Source organism: Coturnix japonica, chromosome 2 (genome assembly GCF_001577835.2).
Source record: "Coturnix japonica isolate 7356 chromosome 2, Coturnix japonica 2.1, whole genome shotgun sequence".
NCBI classification, from domain to species: domain Eukaryota; kingdom Metazoa; phylum Chordata; class Aves; order Galliformes; family Phasianidae; genus Coturnix; species Coturnix japonica.
Genome location: NC_029517.1, coordinates 31745829 through 31773357, shown reverse-complemented (window position 1 = coordinate 31773357; position 27529 = coordinate 31745829). Strand labels below are relative to the sequence as shown.

Sequence of the window (27529 nt, the reverse complement as noted above, 5' to 3'; positions counted from 1 at the left end):
TGTGGCATTGAGGGATGTGGTTTGGTGGGCATGGCGGTGATAGGTTGATAGTTGTACTTGACGTTAGAGGTCTTTTTCAGTCTGAATGCTTCTATATTCTGATTAATAACCAATTCTGATAGGCACTATCAGAGAAAAAAAAATAGTAATAATAAACAGTATAGCATGTCTTTTTTTAAAAAATCATTTGAAATATTCAGTTTGTTTTTGAAACCGTTTGGGACTCACACAGTATCACAGTCTCGTGCGGGTTGGAAGGGACCCTAGAGATCATCGAGTCCAACCCCCGGGGTTCGAGCCTCCTGTGTAGCAGAGCGGCACTTCTACCACTTGCGCCACAGGGGGGATTGGAACCCGGGCCTCCGGTGTTGCAAAGCGGCGCTCCTACCACTGTGCCCCTGGAGGCACGTTCTATAACTCTGCAAATACCCTTTTTTAATTAAACTTATCGGTTACTCTGAGGTGACTACAGAAAGTCTTTTTGTAATATTAGCAATAGTAAAATAGGGAGATACGGAAACATCCTGCAATCAGTAGCCAGAAATCATTTCTGTTGCCGTAAATTGGGAAGCAGCGTCAGGAGAGATGGAAGAGTTACAGGAGACAAACTTTGATCCCCTTTTTGTTTCAGTTTCACTTCTACTCCTGAAAAGTGCAACACATTTTTTCTTTGTCACCAGTATATGACAAGATGGCCCCATTCTTGATTCTACGAGCTCACATAATTTCTCCTGTTTTTTCTCATTTTAATCTTTATTCTTAGTCTAAACAATGCAGCTGTTCCTATTTTTTATGTTTAGTATGTGTGTGTGTGATCATACTGTGTATTTGAAAAACACATATATATGGAGACAAATAGGGAAATTATATAAGAAAAAGCAAAATTACTTTTTCAGGTGTGTGCACAAGTACAAATCACCTATATTAATTTATCTGTAATTCGTTTTTAATTAAATTTCCCCAAAACATTCTGAACTGCTTTTTTTCCCAGTACAATGATTGTGAAGTCCTTAATTGAATGTATATCTTCAACTGTTTTAAACGCAGCTATTTATATCACTGGTGTGTAGCTCAGTAAAATAAAACTTCAGGAGTGGAAAGATCTCTGTGACTGTGATATATTTCTGTACAGGGCATTTCAAGAATTAATTATATAAAACAGAAAAATACTGTGAAAAGCAGTGGCTTTACTGATCTCTGGGTTATGTGAACACTTCCACTGGGAATTAGAAGCTGCTTTGCCTCTTTATTTTAGACAGATTAAATTGGTAATTTCCTCATTCTTGATGTTGGATGTAACTGATGTGAATTAAATATCCACTGTAATTACAAATAAAAGGTAACAGTGATAAGGATTCTGACCCAGTACATGTTAATCTTGAAGCCATTCTTCAGCCAAAACCACTTTTGCAATCAGGATTCCCTTTACAAAGCACTTGTCTAGAAATGGCTAGCATAAGCAGAGGGTGACACTGGAGCAAAATTCAGCTAGCTTTGCCAATCTAAAATGCAGTGTGGTGGTAGTTTTGTTTGTTGAAAGGATTGATTAAGTTTTAGCTATTTAAAACATTTAAGAAAATTTAATCTAACATAAATAAATATAGTAGTCTTGGAATAAAAAGTGTGAAAAGCCACAGTTTTCTGATGTTTCTGATGCTTCATTCCTACACAGAATCACAGAATCATAGATTTGCTTGGTTGGAAAAGACCTTAAGGATCATCAAGTCCAACTGCAACCTAACCATTTGTCTTATTCTCCTTTCAGTGCCAGTGCTAAGGCTGCCCCACTGAACATCAACAAAGTCTCCAACAGCTTACTGAACTTTGGCCGAAAGCTGATAGCTCCAGCCATGGCTTCAGGTAGCACTTCAGGCCCTGCTGCTGGGGCAGGCAGCTTTCCTCCAACAACAGGGCCTACCCGTGGGACAGCAGAAGCCCCCCACTACCACCAGCACCAGGCACAGCAGCAAAGAATGATGAAATCGGAAAGCATGCCAGTCCAGCTGGGCAAAGGTAACAGCAGAAAATGTGGTAGTGCTACAGCAGAAGTCCTTTCATTGATGCAATAAGTTTGTATCTGGAGGGATTAGAGGAGGCAGAATTTTGTTAAACAGGATATTTGCAACGTAGCATAGATATTACAACAAGAATATTGGTGAAATACAGGTGAAATTACTAGGAAGTTTTGAACCTTTAGCAGATATTAACAAATTATTTGAGACATACCAGCAAAGTCTAGTGTTGCTGTAAACATTAGCTATCTTCCTATACATTCATTTTCCAGTCTTTTAAATGCACCATAATTCAACTGCAAGACTAATTTCATATCTTTTTTTTTCAGGTTATTGGCACAAATCCCATGCATAACAATATTAGCTAAATATGAGTGCAGGATGCTAGATCAATTACAGAGTAATTCTTAACAAACAAAATCTTATTCCCTTTAGGAGTTAGGGAGCTTATTTCAGAAGCTACTTGAACAATGACATGTATTTGCCTTTTAATAATTTGAGATGCCCCCATGCACTTTCTCGGTTTGATAAATACTACTTTTTTGGAGCCTTTTTTTATATTTCTCAAGGACAGTTTATTTGAACAACAAAGTCAGCGAGCTCAGCTTTGGTAGATATTTTCTGTGGTCTGCTGGGCTCAAGGCATATTTCTGCTTTTCATCTTCAAACAGCCTATGGCAGTATGGTCTTTGAAAGGAATGTGTAGCACTCTACTTATGTGTCTGCTGTTTCTGCTTGTAGCTCATAATAAGCAATGGTTATAAGTTTGAGGGCTGTCCAAGGTGCTGACTGCCCTGAACCATTGCATAATTTTTACCAGATTTGGAAGTGTACGAGTGCACTTCCATGGCTCAGACTGAGGTTTATTCTCAATCCCATGTCACCCTTTTTTCTTCAAAGTTGGTCCTTCCATGACACATCACATTCCCAGGAGATACTGAGAGAACAGCGTTTGGAGGTACAACTTTTCTCCCAAAGCAGAGAGGTGCAAGCAGTTAAGTAAAGGCTACTACAGCAGCTTGGGAAAATTCAGACTTGTAGCTTCTCTCAGAACCCTAGAACCATTTCCAAAATTGCTCCAGCACAGGTTTTGGAAGTGCAAATATGAAAGTAATGTGTGGTAATTTCTCTGCTGTTCAGTAACCTCATTTGATTTGTATTTAGAAATTTTTTGTATGCTCCTGTATGAATCCTTCATGCAAACTCTGCTTACATTAATGAAAGGAAAATTAGGTCTAGAAAGAAATTGTTTCCACAGTTCTGGACAGGTTCTTATGTTTGCTTTAAAAATAAAATAAAAATAAAAAATGAAAAATAAAAAAAAATCTATAGTATCATTATCACATGCCTGACCTTATACCGTTTCAGTTGAAAACTGATCCTCAGGTGGTGATTTTCTTTTGCTTGCTTTAAAGAAAAAGAAAAAAAAAAAAAGTAAAATTTGACGCAGCTTATAGAAGTAGAAACACTTGTAGCTTAATACTGACTTAGCCAATATTGGGTGGCCTTGTTTGTGCTTGTATATAGTAACTACTTTGCTAAGTAGTCAAGAAACTGACTTGATGCTTTCCATATATCAGAATAAAAATTGTATTTAGACTTTGGTGGTTGTCCTGCACAAACTGCACACTTACTTCTGTATAGGTAGTATATCCATATTTGGTGCAACACTTGAGATGTAATTTAAAGGCAGCAAAATTTAAATAATACTTTTCTAATCAGTTGCAGTGACAGTGAGTTTTATCTTATGTATTAGCACCATGCTTGTTGTTTCAGATCAATTATCATTACGTTGCCTGTAGTTAGACAGAAATTTTGAATGATGGCAGCCAACTACCAATGCTGACACACAGCACATAGTGTCCTCTCTATCATGTCTTAGAAGTCAGTTTTTTACATTTTTGCAAGATGATGGTGTCTTTACCTCCAGGAAAGTGCTGTGGGCAGTGGGTCCGCAGTGGGCAAGGGCACTTCTCATCAGCTCTGAGCAAAGTGCTTCAGGGGGCAGGGGTTAGGACAGAAAAACCCTTATTCTCTTCCTCCTGTTTGTGTCAAAGTACCTTCTGCATTTCTATCAAACTGAATTCTGCTCTAGCTGTTGGATTTCTCAATGCTGGTTGATGTGGTTTGTAACTATGAGGCTCCTAAGTTACTGACAAACTGTATCTAACTTCCTGGTGTTCCCATTCATCACCATGTTTTCAGCTCATCTTAGCCTTCTGGAGCTTAGTCATTTAGCTAAGGTAGGCAGAGGCAAGCATTTTGCATTTACATTGATAGTCATCTGTACTTCCAGTCAGTGTACTACTCTTAGATGCTGAGTGGGACAGCGTAACCAAAAGACCAAAGCACTGTGAGTCTGACAGGGATCAAGTCAGTAGAGGAAGTTATCTTCTTTTTCTCATTATATTAGTTCTTTCCAGCTTTGAATGCTCATGTAGTGTTGATAATTTCAATTAATACATAGAGTGCTGTGAATTTGAGGAGATTAAGTTCAGTGCCTAATCTACTTTGATTGTGAAGAAGTCATCAGTGACAAAATGTCTTGAAGGATGGCAAAATAATCCTACTTCAGCTTTTACAGCTGTGCTTTGGTACTGATAGCACTCACTCCTGTCACAGAGCTGCAGCAGTGATGGATGTCACTCACACATCCATGAGTGTTGTGCTCTGTGTGAGGGATGGGTGTTTTATATCATCAATAAGAATTGGTTTTTGTTCCAAAGTTTTTACATTTGTTGAGTTTCTTTAAGAAAAACATGCATGTGATTCAGAGACTGTACATGGAAAAACAGTAGACAGACAAAAAAAAATCCTAATTGCAAGCCTGTAATTCCAGATGAGTCTTCAACATTACAAGTCACAATTGAATGAAATATCCAGACACCTAATTGGAAAATCAGTTCCTTCTAATAATATATTAATTCCATTCAGTCTGTTCTCAGCACAGGAGCCTGGGTGTCATTACTGATTACTTATGTGAGGCAGCCTGCTAATACAAAAGAGATTAAAATATTCTTTTTATCCTACACAGTGAAAGAATTCATAGGCACAAAGGTTAAATTAAAATCTAGAGTTCATTGAATTGTCAGCTGAGTTCCTGGTCTTGAGAGGCAAAACCAGTTATAATGAAAAAAAATGAGAAGAAAAACAATCAAAATTGTTGCCTTTGGTGTTTTACCAGATTCTTGAGCATTCAGAAACTGTGTAATCTTTGCCTACCAAATGGTAATGTGCTGCCGGAAAAGAAGTAGGAAAAAAAAAAAAAAAAAAAAAAAAAAAGGCATGGAAAGAAAGAAAGAAAAAAAGACTTCCACTTCTTCCCTCACTGTGCAAGATAGATTTCCTTCCAGGTCCTTTCTCTGTGAAACCCAAAAGGCATTTCATTTGAGTTCTACTTTATCACAAGGACACATTAGAGGACCAATCTAAAGATATTCTGCCAAAACTCTGATCAGCTATTTGAAGCATTTCTAGTCTTCTTCTATTTGTTTTTCCGAGTTGATACTTCTGAGGAATTTGTTGCAGCATGAACAGAATTGCCACAGTCACCTAATATGCCCTAAAGAAATGATCTCCATCTTTAGAACTAACAAACTAGAAAATGACCGTGCTTTTCCTGAAGGAATAAAAAAGAAGTTGTCTGTACTGATAGCAGAACTCAAAATAAATAAATAAATAAATCGAATTGAAATAAGATGCTGTATTAAAAAAATGTTTTGTTTTTTTTTACATTTGGAAAAAAAAAAAAAAGAAAAAAAAAAGAAAAAAAAAACCTGCATATCCTCAGGTAATGATAAAATTTTTCAGACAGCGTGAACATGATACTCCCCAATCAGCTTTTCTACAGGCAGTGTATAATGCAGCAACTGTTCAAATGTGCCATGGGATTTTGCTATAACATCCCAGCGGATGCCAAGCCCTGATTCAGACTGGAGTCCCACACTAACGTGTCTCTTTGCTCGGCAGGCGATGCCCCCAGCGGCGATGCTGCACTGCCCAGCCCTGCGCAGAACCCCACTGCGCTCCCAGGTACGGACCTGCAGCAGCATCCCGGGCTGAATCCTGTGGGATCCCTGGGATGCTCCATCCGTGCTGTCTCCATCCACCTTCACTGCCATTGTCTATCCACCGAGTGGCACTGTTGTGTAGAAATTAAAACAGCAGCTCTGCTTCATCTGTCTCGGTGCTACGAGTGGCTCACATTCCCCATTCAAGTCTTGCTTTGTATTTTGTGGTCCATCCCACACTTGGTCATGGGGGGCAATGTGGCCATCAGTTTTTGTTTTAGCTGTGTCACTTTCCTGTTGTTCTGTTCGAGGCGGTATTTTGAGCCAAACACTGCTATTAATGCCATTAACCAAAGAGCAGCTTACTGGGCTTGCTCAAAAATAATAGCCCTACACATGTATCTGATGAGGTGGTTTGAATAAGTGTTAGAAATGCTGGAAGGCTTTGTTCCCATTTCACCATTTAAAAAAAAAAAAAAAAAAAACACCCACTAATTTATCTGAAGTTTAGAAGTTTTATAGAGCTCATTATTTTTGCAAATTTTCATATCCTACATCCTGACTGTGGCAAATGCAGAGTAATAGATGAGCAGTTCTGAATAGTTTTGAATTATAGATTTTGTCTTACTTCTGTTCTTCTTGCTAACTTTGACCTTCCTTCTCCTTATAACTATGAAGGCAATTCTTTTCCTCTTTCCAGAGAGCAAACCATTGGTTTTGTATGCCATTCATGCACATCTTCTTTGATTCTTCTTATGTTTTCTTATACCCATGGAGGCAGAAGCCTGCAAAGTTCATGGTAATCTCCCTTCTAACTAACCTCAAACTTAGTAAGCTTGCTTTTCTTTCATCATAAGTCTTCCCCACTCCTTTTGTTATCTCCTTTCCACTTTATTACAGATACTTATTATGGGTCACATTATATTTAAACTTTTCCTCTCCTTTTCAAGATACTGCACTTCTCCATACCTGCTGCCCTGCTGACAATACAACGCTACCACATCTGTGTATTTTACAAATGGTTTAGAATCAGTGTGTCTGTGACCCCAGTGTCAGGCACAGTGATATTCAGCAACAGGCAAGTAGGGAGCTGGTTTGAAGACAGCATGTGGAGGTTGCACTGCCCCTTTTTGCCCCTAGAAGGGTATGGATAAGGATGCACAAGGCCCTGTGCATCATTACAGTGAAGTATTTATGGACTTTTGCATACATATATATATATTTTAGGATGTCTTATGCAATAATATGTTCTGACCATTGCTATCAGAGGTCCTTAGCTTTTGCTTCTGTATTCCTTATAAGCATTTCTTTGATTTTCATTCTTGTGGTTTCTTCAATCTGATTCATTTTGCCTTTATGACCTTCTGGTATATGTCTATGTAGGCAAAGATTAGTTTAAGAACTCTTCTCTCTAGTCTTTTAAGGAGGCATAATGCATTTATCTGTGATCATTAGAATAAGCATTAGAAAATGAGAGGTATGATGAAGTGATTATCTCAGTTTGCTGACTGAGCTGCTAAAGAAGAATGAGATGTGTTTGGTTTGTTACTAAATGTAGTTTGTTGTTTCACATTATATATCTGGCTGTATACTGAGGGCAAGTGTTCTGCTCTGATTTGCTTTCTTTACTGAAGAACACTCCAAAACTCTCTCAAATAATGGTGAGATGATGGCACAAGTTGACTTTATATTGTATATTCAAACTTACTCAATACCTTAAGAACTGGTGCATACATAATACATGTTTGGAAGCATTGTGGTGACTTCAGTCAGCTGTCCCTGCTGTAGCTCCACTAAGATTCGGTGATGGGAGAATCATAGACAGCTTTCTTTTTGGACTAAGAAAAGTAGTTGCAATTGGTATGAATTGTCTTTCAGCTTTCTTCTTATTTCATAAGCTTGATTACCCCTCTGAATTTTAGAAAAGCCCCTTACAGTGCAGGAACTCTGCCTTGTGACTAGTGACACACTCTTATTCTTCATACACACTATTCTTTCTCTTGTGAAATTACTAATCACATCCCCTGAATAATCCATGACAGTGTAGTTCACATGGTTGGAGTCAGCTTAAAAAATTTCCTGATTATAATTGTCTCTGATCTGTTTACTCACACAGCAGAGTCAAATTAGAACCCCAAGCTTTCTTCTTACCTTCTATTTGGTATAAAACATGCAGGAAAGTTTTTTATCTATTCTGTTTTACTGTATCTCCATCTTAGCTTCATCGCATCTAGTGTTGCATTTATTTTTGTCTTTTTTATATTTTATAGTCAGTAAAAACTCTTGCTATTAGCTGAACAAATACCCTCCTGCAACAGCTTTTTCTTCCACAAAATCTCAACCATATGTATTTCTTCTCTTGTTTGGTTATGCAAGTAGGTGCATACTCCATTTCTCTAAGCTGTGATCCATTCTTGAAATGAAGCTGTTTAATAAACAGTATTTACCACAAGAATAGTTCTCTGTCTTTTAAATTTGGAACTTCAAGTTCTAAGTGAACTACAGTTCTAAGTGAACTGGAAGACTGAATATAAAAAAAGTTCTTACAAAGCATTTTTTCCATCATTTTACCAAGCTGCACTGTATCATGTGCATGAGATCCTCAAATGTATTTAAAGCATCCATCTCTTCATAATATCTGTAAAATTGTATCACATCATCTGCTTATTGTGGATGAATTGGGTTAAGCACAGGCCAAGAAATGGAGATGTAAGTTAAATACTTATATTGCTGTCTTTAATTTTTTTTTCATTTTTAATCTTAATTTTATGTGAAAGCTATCTTCTTATTAACAAGATAGGAAAAAGAGACCATTTAGTCTAATTTATACATAAGCAAATATTATTTACTTTATACATCTTCTAGGGTTTCTGGTACATGATATGTGACTAGAAGAAGGTCAGAGAAGCAGCAGAAAAAATGCAATTTAAAGAAGAATGAGGAATGAAAAAATGTGGAAAAAGGAAGTCCTACAGTACCCAAAGGGACAGTGTAAGAAAGAAGGGGATAGACTCTTTAGGAGAGTCTTTTGTGAAAGGACAAGGGATATGATTTCAAACTAAAACAGAAGAGATTTAGATTGGATATGAAGATGAAGTTTTAAGCAGTGACAGTGATGAGGCACTGGAACAGATTGCCCAGAGAGGTGGCAGAAGTCCCATCCCTAGAGGCATTCCAGATCAGGTTGAATGGGGCTCAGAGCAACCTGATCAAGTTGTAGACGTCCCTGTTCACTGCAGGAGAGTTGGACTGGATGACCTTTAAAGATCCCTTCCAACTCAAATGATTCTTTGATTCTATGAAGTCACAGAAGTAGAAAAGGCGAAGTAAAAGGATGTGAAGAGAGGCAATCAGAGCAGCGTCCTTAGGAGAAGCAGAATATACAATGTAGGAGAGTTGTGGGAGAGAAGAGCAAAATAAGGCAATCAAGGATGATGGAAAAAATAAGGAACAGTTTATATGCCAGTTGTCTTCAAGAAAGCTTGAAGAATATTAAACTCAGGTCCCTTTTTCTCTTTTGTCCTTTCTGGTCTGTTTTGTCACATGGGAAGTTTTATCCTTTGCAAGTTCATTTAGTCTCTCTCACTGTTAGTCTCCTTGTTAGAATGACATTTTAAATAGATCTGTACTTTTTCTCTTTAGAAAATGTGAATTGCTGGTTTCATGTGGCTGTGGCTGTGCAGTATGTGTCATGTAGGGCAAATGCTACAGAGTTCCTGGCTCAGACTGTGTCTCCACCCTGCAGGTGGCCATGGTACTGCTGGCATGCACACCACTTTGAGGGCAGACACTGTTCTGAAGCTTAAATAACTGAATAATGTTAAAATGTATGAGTAGCTCCTCCTAGTTGTTACCCTTAATTTAAACTGTCTGAACTCAACATAACTGGTCTCCTTTTGTTTCTAAATCTGAGTTTGTGTGTTTCCTATGCCTTTTCTTTCATTTCTTTGTTTTTAGTGTCTTTATATTACTTCAGAATTTATCATGGGAGAAATAGTGTACATCATAGTGTATAATGGAGTGGAGACTTACTCATTCCAGAAAGGAAATTAGTGTTGCATTTTCAGAATGGATCATGTACCTACAATGACAAAAAGTGTACCAAAATACACACAGAGTACACTGGGAGGTCTGTGTGTTAATACATGGCATCTCTGAGAGTAAAACTGGTTTGTGTGGAAGCAGATCAGTAAGGAAGGATGGAACTCTTTGGAATTTGATTGTGGTCTTGCAGAGGAGACCACCTCTAGCATCTGAATGATTACATCTGGTGGATTGTTCTTGAGGCTATAAGAGGAAGCGTGAAAAACACACAAATTTGAAAACTTTTTGTGGGCGTCAACTGGAAGAAATGGTCTTTGTCATAAACTGCCTGATCATGTACAGCAATACAGCATCATGGTGAAACAGCACAAGGATGTACCCAAGTGCCCTCACTACAACAGTGAGACAACACTAGATTCTCTAGAAAGTGAGCTTCATAAAAATATATCAGGTGAAAATGCCCTTTAAATTTGAGGCAGGAGAATTTATATCCTTTCCCAAACAAAACTTATGTTCCTTCCTGTTGCAAATCTAGAAATTGTCATCCAGTTATTAAATGTTAAATCCATTCTTGTAATCCAGTGTTCTTGTTCTCAGTTTTCTTTGTCAAGTTTTATAGTGTATTTGTTGAGACACAAAGATTTTCCTTTGCAGAGTTGATGAGGTGAGATTTTTTTCATTATGATGTGTACTTTTGCTCGTTATGCACATTCAGAATCTCCTCAGTCTGTGTGTATTATCAAATATGTATTGGGAGAGTATTTATATGTATCTATCTATATATATATGGATATATAGATATATTCATTTATTTATATATATATATATATTTAGATAAATATATAGATAGATAGATGTAGAGCATATATACAAGAGATGCTCAAAAAGTAGTACCTTCTATTTTATTATGACGGCCCACAAAATTAGAGGTTAATCATAGTGGTATGGCAGTAGAGAACGAACCTTCCCACCATTATGATGTTACATGTTGTTGCCATGCAACAGATGGCAGCAGGGGGCCAGTCTGACAGAGAGGCATCTGACATGGAAGTGTGTATGGAGCAAAGGTGTGTTACTGAATTCCTCCAAAAAATTGTGCCCACTGACATTCATTGATGCTGAATGTTTCTGGGCACCAAATAGTGGATGTGAGCACAATGAGGTGATGGTGCATTTCAGCAGTGGTGAAAGCAACAGTGTGTCACTTACACTTACATAGCGTAAATGTGCTCTTTGTATGTGTTGTAGTTTCCAGGGATATAAATAGGAGGCATTACTTTCAGAGCAGCCTGCATATGTACTATGTATTGTGTGTATGTACAATGTATTGTGCATATGTATATATACCTATATTTAGGTTAAGATTTGTGTTTTTCTCTCAGACAAAAATAAGTTCTGTGTACATCAGAATAGTTCTTCAATTTCAGTGCATGCTGAAACATTTCATTGTGCTCTGAGCTATCTGTGAATCTCAGTGAATATCAGTTGAGGCAATGATGTGTTCCCTGTTTGCAGGGAAAAGAAACAGCCCACTGATTAACTCTCATCTTACTTTATGCTTCTTTTATAGGTCAAAGTTCAAAAATCAGCTCATCTCCAAGCATAGAGAGCTTGCCAGGAGGACGCGAATTTACAGGATCTCCACCATTGTCTGCATCAAAAAAGGATTCATTTTTCAGCACCATCTCCCGTTCTCGTTCCCAAAGCAAGACTATGAGCAGAAAAGAGTCTGTGAGTTCCTTAGCATTTTCAAGCTATTTTAATGTCACACATCAATACATATTACAGCCATCATTTCTCTAGTTCATTAAGCACTTGTACTTGAAAATGTTTCCCTCTGCTCATATTAATGGCAAAAGCAGAAATAAGCTATTTAAACTGTTTCTTTTAAGTAACACCTCCATTGTGGATTCCATCCCATAATCCTACTGGAAATGAAAATGAAATAGTCCAAATCCTCTGAAAAGGAGGGAAGAACTCCTGTTTCTTTGCTTTGCTTTGCTTTCTTAGACTTTTGGTGTAGCCTTGAAGTTAATAAACAGTTCAGCAAGGAGCACAAATGCTCAGCAGATCCAAACATGTCCATCTGTTGTCCCTGAAATTCTTTGATACATCAGAGATTTCCCAGTGTCTGTAGCATCTGTAGTCACAGTTTTATTTCTTGCACAGCCCTGATCTTCCATTTGGCCACAAGACAGAATATTTTCAGCCAAGACGAAAAGTACAAATTTTTCATAGGTGTGTTCCAAGGAAATTCTCATCTAATAACAGATATTATAAGAATACTAATTTAATAAGCCTCATATGCCTTGGAGCCAGAGGATTCTTGTTTATTTTGCATACCAGTTCCCCACTGATGTTCTGCTGATTAAGATCCAGCTATGTAGGTGGAAAAAAGTTGTGTTTTTTGTGAGATGACGCCAGTTCTCCATTCCATTTATGCCAGGGTATGTTCATATAATTTCACATTGATTTGAATAAAAATGAATTGTAATAGCAATATTTCCAGACTAGAGCGTTCTCTGGATATTCAGAAATCTTAGAAATGGATCTAAATGGAGCACAGAAATCTATCTGAACATCTCACCATTTTCATCTTCAAATAGCAGAATCTTTATTAATCACATCATATTTTTGGTTTGATGTTTGAAATGTTATGATGAAATGCCTAATTTTTCACCACAATTTTCAGCTCTTTTTCACTGAAATAGTTGTTCATATACTTCAGTAATACCTAAAGAATAGCTGTGCTTTGTGGTTAGTTGACAAGAAGCCTTGTTTGTTTTGTATACATTTAAGACATACCAAACTGAGTTTAAAGCTAAACAAACAGTGTCTTTCTACTTGTCCTCATGAGATAATGAAAAATAAAAATACCAGTATTCAAATTGTATTTTACACAGTTTAACAAGATCTAAATCCAAATTTTGCTTACAACTTTTATCCCAGCCCGAACTTGGGTTTTTTGCACTGCGCGTTCTCTAATAGAAAACATAGAAAAATTTTCAGGGATATCACTCAGTCAATTTTTGATTTTCAGGTAAATAGTTTCTCTTATTTTAGTCTCTTCTCATGGATTTTTAACAAAATTATTGATTGCAACAGATTTCTAGTCATGATGATATTTTTCAATAGGTTGGTAGTCAAGATGTCATGAGCATTACTTTCCAAAACATTCTTTGAACTGCGGTAATTTACTTTGTTACATTATATGATCAGACAGCTCGAAAAGGTTTTAGGCTGGCAAAATCTATTTCCTCATGTTCTATTTCCTGCTGAGTTTTAATACAGAAATAAGAAATTCACCATAACTCTTAGAGGAAAGGTTTGTTTAAATCTGTTCGTGATTCCTGTAAGTTTCATGTTATCTAGTGTTCCATTTAAAGACAACTCCAAAAAGTTCATCCTGAGGTCCCAAAATAGCTGCCTCATAATTGTCCAGTGGTATATTTGTTTCCTTTACAGCTGTTCTCTGGAAGCCCAAAAAAAGAAAAAAAAAGGGGAAAAAAAAGGAAAAAAGAAAAAAGAAAAAAAAAATAGAAAGCACAATGGGCTCATATCTTTGTTTTATTTATAAAAACTTAACATTTGTGTCTAATAATCACTAATAATCTAATAAGAGATTATGTTATTAAGCTCCAGGGAAATTAGCATCGTTGGAACATGCCGTGCATCGATCACTGTATAAAAATATTAAATGCAGACATTGTATGAAGGAGAATCCAGTTCTCCTTCATCTCTGTACTTTTAATTAATATCCTTCTCAAGGAAAAAGTGAGAATAGAATACATTTTTAAAAAAAATGTCCTTCAATATGGAATTTTAATAGGTGATTTTCACAGACCATAGGACATTTACTGTGTCAGTGTCAAAGGATGAACAGGAACATCATCATCCCAAGCCGCTCCTGAAGTGTAACCTGTATCACAGGTCCAGATCTGGGCTGCCCTATGCAGGAGTGACATGACGTACTGGAGGGAGTCCAGCAAAGGGCCCCAAAGATGGTAGAGAGTGGAGCATCCCTCCTAAGAGGAAAGGCTGAGATAGCTGAAGCTGTTCTGCCTAAAGAGAAGACTCAGAGAATGACTTCTTAGTATACTTGGAGAAGGGGTTTAAAGAAGACCGAGTGAGACTCCTTGCAGTAGTGCACAGTGTAAGGGCCCTCTCAAAACTAGGAAGCATTTTACTGTGTGGGTGACTGAGCACTAGCATAGACTGCTCAGAGATTGGAGTATCCTCCTTGGAGATACTCAAAACACTTCTGTAGAGGGGCCTGGGCACCCTGCTTCAAGTGTCACTGCTGGAGCAGGGATTGGACAGACGGACACTGAGGTCCCTGCCAACTTTAACCAGTTTGTGATTCTCAGACAGCAGAAACTGGAATATGACTTATTTAAACTCTTTTTTTCCTAAAGTCTGCCCAACAAGATAGACTTTCTCTGGAATAGTTACAATCAAAACTGATACTCAGTTCATTGCCTCCAGGAATGAGATGACTCCATTTCTCATAAGGACTCTTTAAGATACTAGCATTTGCCTTGTATCTGGTCTTCTGTTTTGCTTTTGTTTTTGTTTATTTCTTTTCAAATACAAAGATCAATTGAATGACTTTTTTACTACTGTACACAGAAATAGATGTCCTCTATTTTACTGTACACAGAAATAGATGTCCTCTATTTTATTTAAAGATGGGAACCTATAGTCTCAGAGCTGAATCATAGAAAGGCCTGGGTTGAAAAGGACCCCAAAAATATCTGATTTCAACCCCCCTGTTATGTGCAGGGTCACCAACCACCAGTCCAGACTGTCCAGAGCCACATCCAGCCTGGCTTTGAATGTCTGCAGGGATGGGGCATCCACAGTAATATGAGGCCCACTAAAAGTGTTCGGAATTCTGTTTTGTGCTCAGCAGTGAAATGGCTCTCTCTCTCTTTATATAGCTTACTGCTTTCTGACACATCGCAGTTTCTGAAACCATTTTGCCATGAACAAAAACAGGAACATACTAATATATAATGCAGACCAGTGTCCATTATCCTCAGGATGGGTTAGTCTTGCTGGAATAAAGTCCTAGAAAATTGCCTGCCTACTTCCACTTTCAGCAGAGGAAACTGGGTACATTTGTGGTTCATTTATTTCTGATGATGTTACATGTTCAGCAAACATGAAGGGGAGCTTCTTTTCAGCAAAGAGCAATGCTGATTAGAACTTGATTTCGCAAATATGGTTGACGAGTCTCACATTCTGGCAGAAAATTCTGTAAATGGCTTTAAACTAAGAAATATTTCTAAGGAAAATCTGGAGAAGCTTATTTTCTTTACTAAAATAATTTATAAACTTGGTCAATCAGAATCCTCATTTCTTAGCAAAAAAATAGTCCTGAATAAAAATTTCTGCATCATGGTAGCTTTGATTGCTAGACTTCTTAGTTATGTCAAATTTGACAGCGTACGCTATTGTCCTTACAAGCAGGTAGAAGCAACTGTTACTGTCTGTGATTTACATTGCCAGTTTGACTGATTTGGAGTTAGCTAAGAATGCCCCTGCAGATTAGAAAATTAATCTATGGAATCATTTTCAATTAAGTAGGCATCTGCATTGCTGATTTGGGAGCCTGGTTTAAGTGTATAAGCTTGACAATTCTGCTCAAGTAGAGGTAGTATAAGAAAATAAAAGGGATTAAAGAGGATAGACTTAGGTTGGATATAAGGAAAAGGTGAGGGTAGTGATGCTCTGGGACCCCAGTGTTGTGGTTGATGCCTGTCCCTGGAGACTTTCAAGGTGAGGCTGGATAGGGACTTGGAAAACCTGATCTCTCTGTTGTGTCCCTGTTTATTGCAGGGGAGCTGGACTAAATGCCCTCCAGAAGTCCCTTCCGACTCAGGATTTGATGATTCTGTGATTCTATTCTATAATAATCAAACTAACACGAGACAGCTACACATAAAAACTCATGCATACAAAAGTCCCTTCGAAGAAAAGCGTGCCTTTTGTGCACAGTGACGTATCATGGAGACTCTTCTCATGTATTTTCTCCCTGACATTTTTTAAATCTCTTTAAAAGGCTTCAAGCAAAATATTTGTCTCAGTCCATACTTAATTGTGCTGAATGTTTGTTTGGAAATATAAATGCTATGAGTAAAGGATCCTTTTCAGTTACACATCATAATGTGTGGCCAGAATAAATTAGTGCCTGTGTTTAACAGCTAATTGCTTGATCAGTGTGTATCAAGCCTGAAGTTAAAGACGTGATGATTGTTTCTCAGTGGCTTAAGTTTAATGAACTTCAGTGCCTTAACATTTAACTGCAATTAATGCTTTAGGGCACTTGCTTTTGTTATTTTGGTGCGACGGGGCAATCAGACACCTGGAAACTGTAATTTATTTAGTACTTCAGCTTGTCTAATTTTAGAGGTGGATGAGAATAATAGTGAATCAGTGGTGCTGCCAGGTGTCACGTGAGCACAGTTCATAGAAAAACCTCTGAGATGCTTAGGAAGTCTGATGTTTTTCTCCGTTTCCTTCCTCAGGCACTCACAACATGCTGTGACTCAAAAGAGCTGAAAACAATGCGAGGAAAAATAAGCTGCCTTTTTAAGTTTTTATTAGAAATACTCACATGTTTCATATAGTTTTGTAAAAAGACAGCTGTATGCATGAGTGGCAGCTTTGAATTCTAATGCTCCTTATCTTTTCTGGAGTGATTCATTTCAGGGAAAATAAACTGTAGTGTGATAAAAGGAGGAAGTTAATTGTTTAAAAAAAATATATAAATGCTGAATTAACACCCAAGTGGCTCATCTTTCTGTCATAATACGAGCAGTAAGTATGTACACTGTACAGAGCTGTGAGGCCATTAGAAACACCACTGTAAGCTGTTGTCTTTCCCTGGTACAAGAGCTTCAGGTACGTGTGACCATATTAGAGCGACTTCTGCACGGAAGCAAATTAGAATTATGTAATTCGAAGGATGGTAGTAAGAGATTTTTCAATAATTGGAGAGCCCTTTGTGACAGTGAAGGAAGACTTGAAAAATATCAAAATCTGGAGTGATCAAGACTACAGGCAGTGTTTACAGGAGGATCAAAGTGACTCAGGAGCCAAGAAATGTGATAATTTACTCCTTTGCAATCATGTTATCAGCAGCTCGGCAGGTACAGAAACTAGCTCTGTGCATGCTCTTTCCACCCATTAATAATGAAGTTAATGTTTTAGCATCCCAGTAGAAAAGAGAAATGCATCTGGGGATTTATGCTGGTGGTTTGAGCTGCCCTTTTTTCCTTTTAAATGGAAATCTCTTCCCTTCATCCCACTCTTCAAAGATAACACCACAAAATTACTGTCCATTTCTGTGAAGATCTCAGAGACCTGTACTGAACTCCCCGCAAAAGCATTGCCATCCCTCTATATCAGGCTATTCTTTCAGTTGGCTTGGGGTTTTTGTTTGCCCATTTGTTTGTTTTGACTGGAAATGGTTTCTGTGTTTGGGGAATTTTTTTTCCCACTGTGTAGTGGATTATAGGTATGCACTTAAATTTAGAGTAGTTGGATTCTTATTTTGTCTGTTTGGTTAAATCTTTCCATATAAAAAGAACAGAATTTGTACTTCTTTTGACAAGGTTGTATAAATGTTTTTATTTGTATCTATTTATTGTCACTGCATAACCACTATACTTAAGTTTTACCCTCCTCAGACTTGGAGTTTCTAAATAATAACATCCCAATCTGGCCCGTATTCTGTCTCATGGTAGAAGTCATATCAAAGGTCATATGCATCTAGTCTAGATAAAGAGGAGCTCAGTGGAACTCTTCTGCAACTGATGCCTAAAACAAGTTTAACTGAAGATGAGCTGAACAAAAAGTATACTGTAAGAGTCCTTCATAAAGGACTTTAGGTAAGTTAAACTGAGTTTATTTACATCATTACTGAGACAGCAAAATTAAGAAGCATAATTGCATATGTATATCCTTCTTAATTGGCACCCTCATTCAACCAAATACTTCAGTAACTTTATACTGAAATATGGAACATGAATTTTATTCAAAGTTGACTAACAGTGTATTCATCATTCCATATCCATTCAAGAATAGTTGCAACATTATTTCAGAGAGCTCTGAATTCAGAAAATGTTTTTGTTTTTTTTCCCTCTGCTCACATTTTTCTTACATTTGCCCTAGTCGTCTGTGTGGTCTTAGTGTCAATAAGATGTGATGCCAACCAATAACAGAGGAACTCATTCGACCATGTGTCTATTTATAGGCATTTCCAAGTACTAACTAAATAAATATCTCAATTTTATTATTTATACTGAAATACTGCAGTATGATTAAGTCAACAGATTTAACAGCAGCTCTGACAGAAACGTTTTATCAATATTTATATTCTAAGAGATAATTTCTATTTTCCTAAAGTTCTTTCTGTTGTCCTAACAATTTACTTACCAAATGAAGCATTACAGATTTCCTTGCTGCCCACTCTTCCACAATCAGTTGTGCATGATTTGTTGCATTCCATAGATCTTCCAGCATTTCTTGGATTTTGTTCTTAAACTGTCTCACTGTCATTCCTCAGGGCAGTGCCAGCAGTCACAAGTCCCTCGTGTCCTGTGCTTGCATTTTCTTTCCATCACCAGTTTGGCCTAGGTGAGCATCATTAAGTAAAAGTAACTGTGCTCACATCTAATCGTTTCATAGCCCCTTCCACGCAGAAGAAGATTTCTCTAATCATCAGCAAAGCAAATGCCTTATGATTTTTCAGAACACTCTGAAAACTTCCTGCTTTCCTCTGGCAACAGTTTGGTTGGTAACATACTGAGGCCATGTCTATAAGACTAACTAATATCACCGTATTGTTTTCATGTCCTCTCCATATGTCTTTCTGTAGCCATCTGTTGTCTCTTGGCTTGCACTGTAAAGTCCTTCAGAATAAGGGTTTTTTATTTATGTTTGTATGGCACCAAGCAGGATGAGATCTTGTTCCTGATGATTATCTGGATGTGTTGCAATTAAATAATACATAAGTTAATATATAAATTTTTAGAAGTATTTTATTGTTCAGAAATGGTGGTTTCTGGTGTGTCAGCGCATGCTGTGTTCTGTGGCTGGCACAGATTATAAATTCTGTAGGTGTCAACCAACATTCAGCTGTCAGGGGTTCAAGATTAGTAAGTTAAATCTTGTATTTAATTATATTTAGTTGTTAGATTGAGGAATTAAAATGAAGTAAATTTTCACGAAATGGAAACAGTAACCACTACATGTTTTCTCGAGGGAAATTTAAATAAAACTGAATGAGAAAGCAATTTATGCTATGCATCTGAATTTTATTTGACATACAAAATTCAAGCAATATCCTAAGGGTATACCTTGTGTATGTTTTATGAATAAGCACTTAAGTACTGGTAAGACTCTGAGCAAGTCCCTGGCTTTAGAATTTCTGTCATTTTTGCAGTTATTTTCCTCTAAATGTTTCAATACTTCATCAGAATTGTTTTCTAATTTGCCCTGTCAATTTGCCAAGTGCTCAGGGGTTTACTCTTTATTGCTTTTGCTATGAGTACTGGGAGAGAGGAATGTATGAGGGAGCAAATTAAGACAGGAAAAATCCAAAGGCTTACAAAATAATAATAAAAACTACCTTTCCTTTGCAAATATTTACAGTCTGGAAGGGTTCTCTGGGAGAGTATTCTGGGCAGTACCGCTACATGATTGTTTTCTTACATACATTTTTCATTGCATTTCACCCTACCCATTACTGACCACCACCAAACCAGTACAATTAGGCTTTTGTTCCAACATAGTTCTGTCACTCTTTGCATTACATTTTTGATTGCAACACTCTCGATGAGCACCTTAGGTACCTTGAAATAGTCTTAAAGACAGTTTATATTCCATTGCACTTACTTGGTAATGCTGCCAGGCTGATTGAGAGCCGTTTTCACCTGAATGGAATTTTTTCTGAATGTTCAGGGTTGACATATTGAGACATAGGTAATTGTAAGCCATTGATAACAAAGGGTATGCTTTTCCTTGGGTTTCTATATGAATGAGGTAGACAAAACTAATTTTTCTTTCAATTCCTGAATAGTAAGACTGAATGCTTACTGTTAGTATGAAGGAAATATATTACAGACCTGAATTTGTGCATTGATATTTCCAGTTTTCTAGTTCTGTGTTAAGCTACATGTCATGTATTTGGAAGAAAGCTTTCTTAAACTGATAAAAGCAAGGCTGAAAAAGAATGGCTTCTGCCAAAACAATTTTTCTTCAGACCTTGGCTTGTGTAGGATGATAAATTCCAGTGACCTTAATCATTTTTGCAAACCTTATTGCAGCTTGTAAAGCGATGAACTGTAAAAGAGTAGTATTACTCTGTCAAAACTGTAAAACTTGCTGTAATCTGTTCTTGAAGGCGATGACCACTGCCAGTTAGTCATGCCTGTTTTTCTGAAACAGTAAAATTTGTTGAAAAAATGAGTATGGTGGAAGATCTCATTTGAATCCACAGAGCTCAGGAGGAAAGGAAGGATATAAAAATTTTATCTCCCGAGGCATCTTCCTAAAGGTGAGAAGATAGATGAAAGGGAAAGTAATAAAAAGGAAAGAAGGAGTTTTGGACAAAATGGAGGCACTAGAAATGTATAGATTTTTTAAAAATAAGGGAGAAATTGCGAATGATTCATCATAAGGAAATCAGTTTGGGGGACAAGAATAAAAAGGAGATGTAACAGTGAAAGCCAGGTTCTGGGTACAGAGAAGGAGAAGGACAATAAGAGAACAGATTCACTCTTACAAGGATAATAGTAAAAAATTGAGTTATTCAAATCAATTCTTCCTTTGATTAGAGATGTAAATGCTATCCTATGCTGCTCTAAATGAGATGGTTTGTGAAATTTACATCAGTGAGGCATCATAGATAGCGTAGTTGCTTTTCATTCTCATGTTAAATTAATTACTGATCATCCACAAAGCTCTAAATCATCAGCAGTGTTGAAGGTGTGGGAAAGTTTTTTGAGATTCTGAGACTAGATTTTGAGAAAATATGAAGATGTTTTACTGTAAAATAACATCATTTAATTTGCACATCCTATGCAATGATCCCTTTTTTATTTCTATTATTTGCCATTTGAATTTATTTTCTTCTTCATTATACAGCTTGTAACACTTCCATGCTTTATAGGACATTGTTCTCAATAATTTGGCAATGATTTTTTGTTCTGATAGTTATTTAGATTTTTTTTTTTTTTTTAATTTTGTGGTCAACTGGTTAAACTTTGAGAGCTGTGACTGAACAAGTTTAAATCACTGTTCGTTTTTCTGGTCCTGCATCTGTTAGATGAGCTGGAAGGTCAGATTCTTAAGGAAGGATGGACCATAGTTTTCCTTTTAACTTACATTCGGTCAGTTCAAAGAATCTATGGGTCTTTGCTCATGTGTAGGAGGGATCAAGTCCTCAATGCTTCTTTGTACGCAAAGTAAAAATGGTATCTAGGGAACTCACAGGCTCTGCACAGTGTAACACAAAAGCTGGCACTTACAGAAAGGAGCAGTGAGTACCGTCTAGAGAAGAATTGACAGCATCTGCACAATAGCAGCTATAAATTCATTGTTTCATTTATTATTGCCAAAGAATTTGACTTTAAAGTATTGGAAAAAAAAGGTGCTTTCTCTGGAGTGGCTTTTGGTTTTGCTTCTTATCTTTACAAAGTTGTAAAACATTCATAATTTGCAGAACAGTGAAAGATACTGTAAATAGATTGGTTTTAGAAATGTTGATTGAAAGGGACTTTTGCTCGAACTGCTATTTGGAAAAGTACAATCACTGACATTGGATCAAGTCAGTGGCTTTGAATAGGCATTCTTCCAGTGCTGCAGTGCTCTCCTAATACAGAATATTTTCCTAATGACCATTTTGAACCATGTCAGAGGCAATTTTTTGGCCATATATATCATCTGCCACTGCAGAGAATTTGTATACATCATCTCTGTAATTCCATATTGTTGCAGCTCCCAGTAGTCATTTTAGTCTCCTATTTGGCACAATAAACTAGCCCAAGACTATCCTCTAGATCCATAAACATCACAGTAGCCCTGTATTGGACCTGTTCCAGTTTCTCAGCAACCTTCTTGAACTGATGCTCTCAGTGAGGCCTGGAGAGCACTGAATAGAGACGAGTACTGACTTTCCTGGATCTGCTGACAACATTCCTCCTAATGTAGCCCAGAGCCCTGTTTGCACTAGTTGTGATGTGAGCACTTTGTTAGTTCTCCTTGAGCCCAGCAGATACTGCAGCCTCCATATTCTTTTCAACAGGCATGAAGCACAGCTAGTTCTTCTCCTATCTTTGCAGGTGCATTGTTTGTTTAGTTGTTTGTTTTTTTCCCAGATGCAGAATTTTGCACTTGTTAAAGTTTCTTGAATAGAAACCTCAAAAGCACATATTTTGCTTAGGCCTCCAGTGTCTCATGGTCTCTCTAAATTGAAGTTCTGACTGCATGGCAACCACTCCTCTCACTTCCACATCATCTGGAAACCTACTTGAGCTCAGATTCTGTTTCCTCGTATGATCTGCCAATGAAGATTTTAACCAGTGTCTACATAACAGTCCATGGGTTACTGTGTCCATTTCCAACCTCCAACTGGATGTCATGCCATTGACTCAACAATTTAGCTTGATGAGTCTGACCAGTTTTCAGCCTACCTATAATCATTTGGTTCAGCCCATACTTCCTCACCTTGCAAGTGATAATGTGTAAACAGTCTGGATAAAGTCAAAATATACTGCATCCACTTCTCTCCATTCATCTGCATGGCCAGTCACTTCATCATACCAAGCAATTGGATGGGCCAAACGTGATTTGCTCTTAGTAAATTCTTGTCAACCTTTCTTGATTGTTGTCTTGTCCTTTTACACGTTGGAAATTGTTTCCAAGAGGACATACTCCACGATTTTTCCAAGGACTAAGGTGAGGCCAACTATTATGCAGTTTCTTAGATCCTCCTTTGTATTTTCTTCAATATGAATATGAAATTAACCTGTCTCCAGTCATCAAGATTGTCCTGTAATCGCAGTGATTTTTCATGAAGCAGATAGGGTGTTACAGCTACCCCACCATGAGTGTAAATACCATGATCTCAGGTATTTGAACACATTTGACTTCTTAAGGTACTCACTAAACTTCCCAAGCTGTACATGCAAAGATGTGGGAGTAGATGTTGCCTAAAGTGCTATAGGCAGAAATGGTATTGCCGTAGACTTTTCAATATTGTCCATTATTTTGTTATCTCCCCTAATAAGCAGCAGGCCTATGTTTTCTTCAAATCTCCTTTTGTTGTCCTCATACTTTCAAAATTCCATCTTGTTACCCTTTCATGTCCCACATTAATTTTAGCTCCAGCTGGGCTTTGTCCTGAGTGTTGTTCCTGTGCCCAAACAGTGTCTGTGTGCTTGTCCTTTGTTTCCTGACATTGTTTACACATATGTGTTCTCCATTTCCAGCATTTCCATTTCAATATATGCTTTTATCATTTTAGCTCATTAAGAAACTCAGCCAGCTGGGCCTTCAGCATACCGTCTCCATAAATGCTGCTATCCAGGCTTTTTCCTTTCTGCCATAGGATTAATGAGAAACAATACAAGGATTCATGTCCCATTCTCCCTTGCTCAAGAGCCCTACAGTTACTTTTGAGGTAAAATGATTTCATATCACCATGAAATTGGTGTCTGCATGAAAAAGCAGAAAGAAATCAGAACAGTAGGTGATCCCAAGTAGTCCTTCTACAACACGGACCTTGCACTATAGGGCAGTCTTCCTGCTACCAGAAGTCACAAGTCACAGGTTTCTATCCTTGGGAGTGCATGTCTTCATCCCATTCTGTCAAGTCTCAGTTACAATTACCCTGACGAGGGGATAAACTTTCACGCTTTGAAAGATCCTGAGAGTCTCTTGTTAGCCATCAGAACACACTGGCCACTCTTCACCTGCTGCTGTGGTAACTCTTGCAAAGCAAACCTCCCACTCAAATGGTCACCCTCAGGGGACAGTCACCTGCCACAGTGCTGCAGGTGACTCCCAGAAGGGCACTGTCTCATAGCACATCATCACCATTTGGGTGTTGTCTTCCTATGCAAACAATCCATCTGGGTCTCTTGTGTGTCAAAAGCAAAGTTAACTATCTTGCTTATTTGCTCATCCTGCTGGCAGTGCTCCTTGGTGTCTTTTCTGAGGGTGCCAGATTAACAAGAAGCTCAAAGTGCATTCGTTCATTCAGCCTTTTGCAAGATTTCATACTTGGCAGGAAACCTCTTGCACTGTCTGTGAGTTCCCAGCCACGTTACCCTCCTTTGTGAGCAATGGGTGTGCAGAATGCTTCTGTCGCCCATGCTAGATGCCAGCTGAGCTGAAGGAACAATGTACTCAGCTCGTCTGCCAGATGACGAAGAACTTTTGTGCCATTGAAAAGGTTAGTTCTGTAATCTGCTCAAGTGGGCAGAGCTGTCCAAAAGCATTTAAAAATCAATTTACTGCTGTCATGATCCATGAATAAGAAGAAATAGTGTGGGAAATGTGGAGATATGAATTACCAGATGTTAAATTTTCTTATTCCGTTGTACAAGATAAACTGCTTCAATTACTAATATTTTTTGTACTGTTGAAAATGTTATTTTATAGTAAGATACTTGAATACTGCTTCCTCTCCCCATCTTACAGATAGACATGAAGTGCAGTGGTAATCTAAAATTCATGGTAGATTATTTCTTGCAATCACTAGCTATAAATGCAAGGTCTTCTGCAGACTGCTTGAGAAGCAATACAGATATGCATGTACAGGCTGTGGCAGAATTGCAGGCTTTGAATGAGGTTAACCTTTCAGAAACAATAAATTGCCAACATCAACTCAATCCCTTTGAGGCTTAAGTTCTCAAAAGCATGAGGGATGAGTAAAATAAGGTGAGGGCTTATTAGCATAAGAAAATAGTAATGAAAAATTATTTCATATCTGTAGATTATAGGTGTGATGGAAAGATGCATAGCCAGAAAATGATACTGCTGGATCTTGCAAAATGCTACCATTACATCTCTCTTTATTTATCAGTTGCTTTTGGAAATATGTTGTATATGTTATATTTCCTTTGCTTACCTGTGCATCTCGGTTTGTTGTGGAGATTAAGATCACTTGTATGTGTAAAAGAAGATCGATTTATTCCCTTTATTCTTGCTGACCAGTTTTGCATTTATTTCATTTGAAATGTAATTCACACTCTCACATTCAGCAATCTCCATCAAAAAGAGTATGATAAAACTGTATAAATTCCTTAGAAAAACAGCATGCTCAGAAGTTATTTTGCCTTTGTCTTCTTTAAATTGTGTTCTTGCATAAACAAACAAAAAGCTGCTTAATACTGAGTCTGTCTAAACTTTAAAGGTCTTTTTCTAAAGAAGCAGTGAACTTTCTCCCAGTATCATCTTCAAAGGTGAGACTGGATGTATTTGTAAATAGCAAACAAAAGTTCAGAGTTCAAAGAGAAATTCTTGGTTGCTATAATTTCTACTGCAGATGCAGATCATGTGGGACTTAAAATTATTTTTTGCAATGGTATTTTAAATTGTAAGTACATTTTTGTTAAATAAATTGATAATGTAGACTAACAGTATGACAGTGAGTTGAAATTAGTTTTCACCTAAACACTACATTAAAAGTTTTGTGGAATTCCAATTGCCTTGGGAGGCTTTTCGTACATATAGAGCATATGTGACACAAATAAATATCCCAAAATATATGATGGCCGTCATCATTGAGGTATTAGTCTCACTGTATGTGTTTTGAAATAGAAAAGTATTTTTTCTGAGCTTTTAAGGGAATTGCTGTAAAAATTACTCTAACAGAAGTGTGAATTTTTCTCTTTGATGAGTTTTTCAGTCATTGCTGTTGTGCTGTGTACAAGCAAAAACAAGTAGGTAACCTGGAAAATAAATGTGAGTTCTTAACCTTTCCTGGATAACATACAGGAAAATAGGCAGGGGTTTTTTGGACTCTTTAGTTGAAAAAATTACATTAATAAAAACTGAAGCATTAAGACCAAATCCTCTATCCATGAAATCATCAAAGAATTTAGAAGTCTTTTCATAAATAAATTCATAAAGTGATTCTCTTCATTTCCAAACTTTGCTTAAGAGCAAAGAAGTAGGAAAAATTAGAAGACATATAAACATTTCAGGAGTTGTATAATCAATTTTACTGTATACTGTATAAAGGTGTTGTTTTTTTCAATGCTTATTGTAGGAAGAGGAATTGGAGGCCCAAATTTCATTCCTACAAGGACAGCTAAACGACTTGGAAGCTATGTGCAAATATTGTGCAAAGATGATGAACACACATCTTGGTAAGTGCCATAACCTGTATTAACCTGATGATCTTTGCAAAGGCTCCTTTCATGTTTGGATTAGAACAAAAATAATATTGATGTAGTACACTGCGTGTTATTTTAGAAGTCACAATGAAAACTGAATTAATGTATGCAGTTGTTTTATTAGATAATGCTAATCACTGTTCTGGGCTCCCTGGTTCATAAAAGACTAGGATCTCCTAGAAGGAGTCCATTGGAGGGCCGCAAAGATGATAAAGGGTCTGGAGCATCTCCCATATGAAAAGAGGCTGAGTAACTTGAGTCTGTTCAGCCTGGGGAAGACTGAGGGATCTGATTAATATTTGTAAATATCTAAAGGGAGATGGGTGGCAGATGGATAAGGCCAGACTTCTCAGTGCTGTGTAGCAATAGGACAAGGAGTAATGGTGTAAAATTTGAGCATAGGAGGACTTCTTCATGATAAGGGTGACGGAGCACTGGATTAGGCTGCCAGGGGAGGCTGTGGAGTCTCCTTCTATGGAGATATTCAAGACCCACCTGGATGCCTACTCTGTAACTTATTGTAGGGAACTTGCTCTAGCAGGGGGGTTGGACTCGGTGATCTCTTGAGGCCCTTTCCAACTCCTGAGGTTCTGTGATTAGTATCATACTGCTATAACTATTAAAGTTGAGACTGTATTAGCCACTGACAATGCTAAGAAAAAATTAGTCATTTTATCACAGATGGTCTTTGTTCTAAAGATTTTGTGTTTTGTTAGAGGTGTGCTAGAACTCACATCTCATTCTGTAAGCTTGTCTGCAGTTCAGCAGTCACAGAATCATACTTTGTGCATGTAGTGATAGTTGTATAAAATCCATATGCTTTCATTAAATATAGCATCTTCACAGTCTACACTGGTCATTTTCATTTTGTAAAAGTGCTTTGCCATAAGCAAGCTACTTTGTAGTGTTTTTCTTAGACCAGGAGAAATATGTTAAAAAAGAAGCTACATTGGGAAACAACAAATACTCCATTTTATAATTTGATTTATATATTGCCAAGACTAATCAGAAAAAAAATAAACAAAAAGCTTCAGTCGATTCAGGTATTAAA

General features: G+C 37.3%; 1 protein-coding gene across 6 annotated transcripts in view; it reads left to right on the top strand.

Annotated features, from left to right (window-relative positions):
* TBC1D5 (TBC1 domain family member 5) overlaps window positions 1-27529 on the top strand; it is a 285215-nt gene that overhangs the window by 233329 nt on the left and 24357 nt on the right. For 3 of the 6 annotated variants that reach the window (XM_015853783.2, XM_032443198.1, XM_015853784.2), the window contains exons 17-21: window positions 1766-2013; window positions 5982-6044; window positions 11637-11797; window positions 23000-23032; window positions 26352-26451. In XM_015853783.2, coding sequence (XP_015709269.1) covers window positions 1766-2013; window positions 5982-6044; window positions 11637-11797; window positions 23000-23032; window positions 26352-26451 — 605 coding nt within the window. The remainder of the gene's footprint in view (window positions 1-1765; window positions 2014-5981; window positions 6045-11636; window positions 11798-22999; window positions 23033-26351; window positions 26452-27529) is intronic. The other 3 variants (XM_015853786.2, XM_015853785.2, XM_015853787.2) reach the window with 3 other exon arrangements.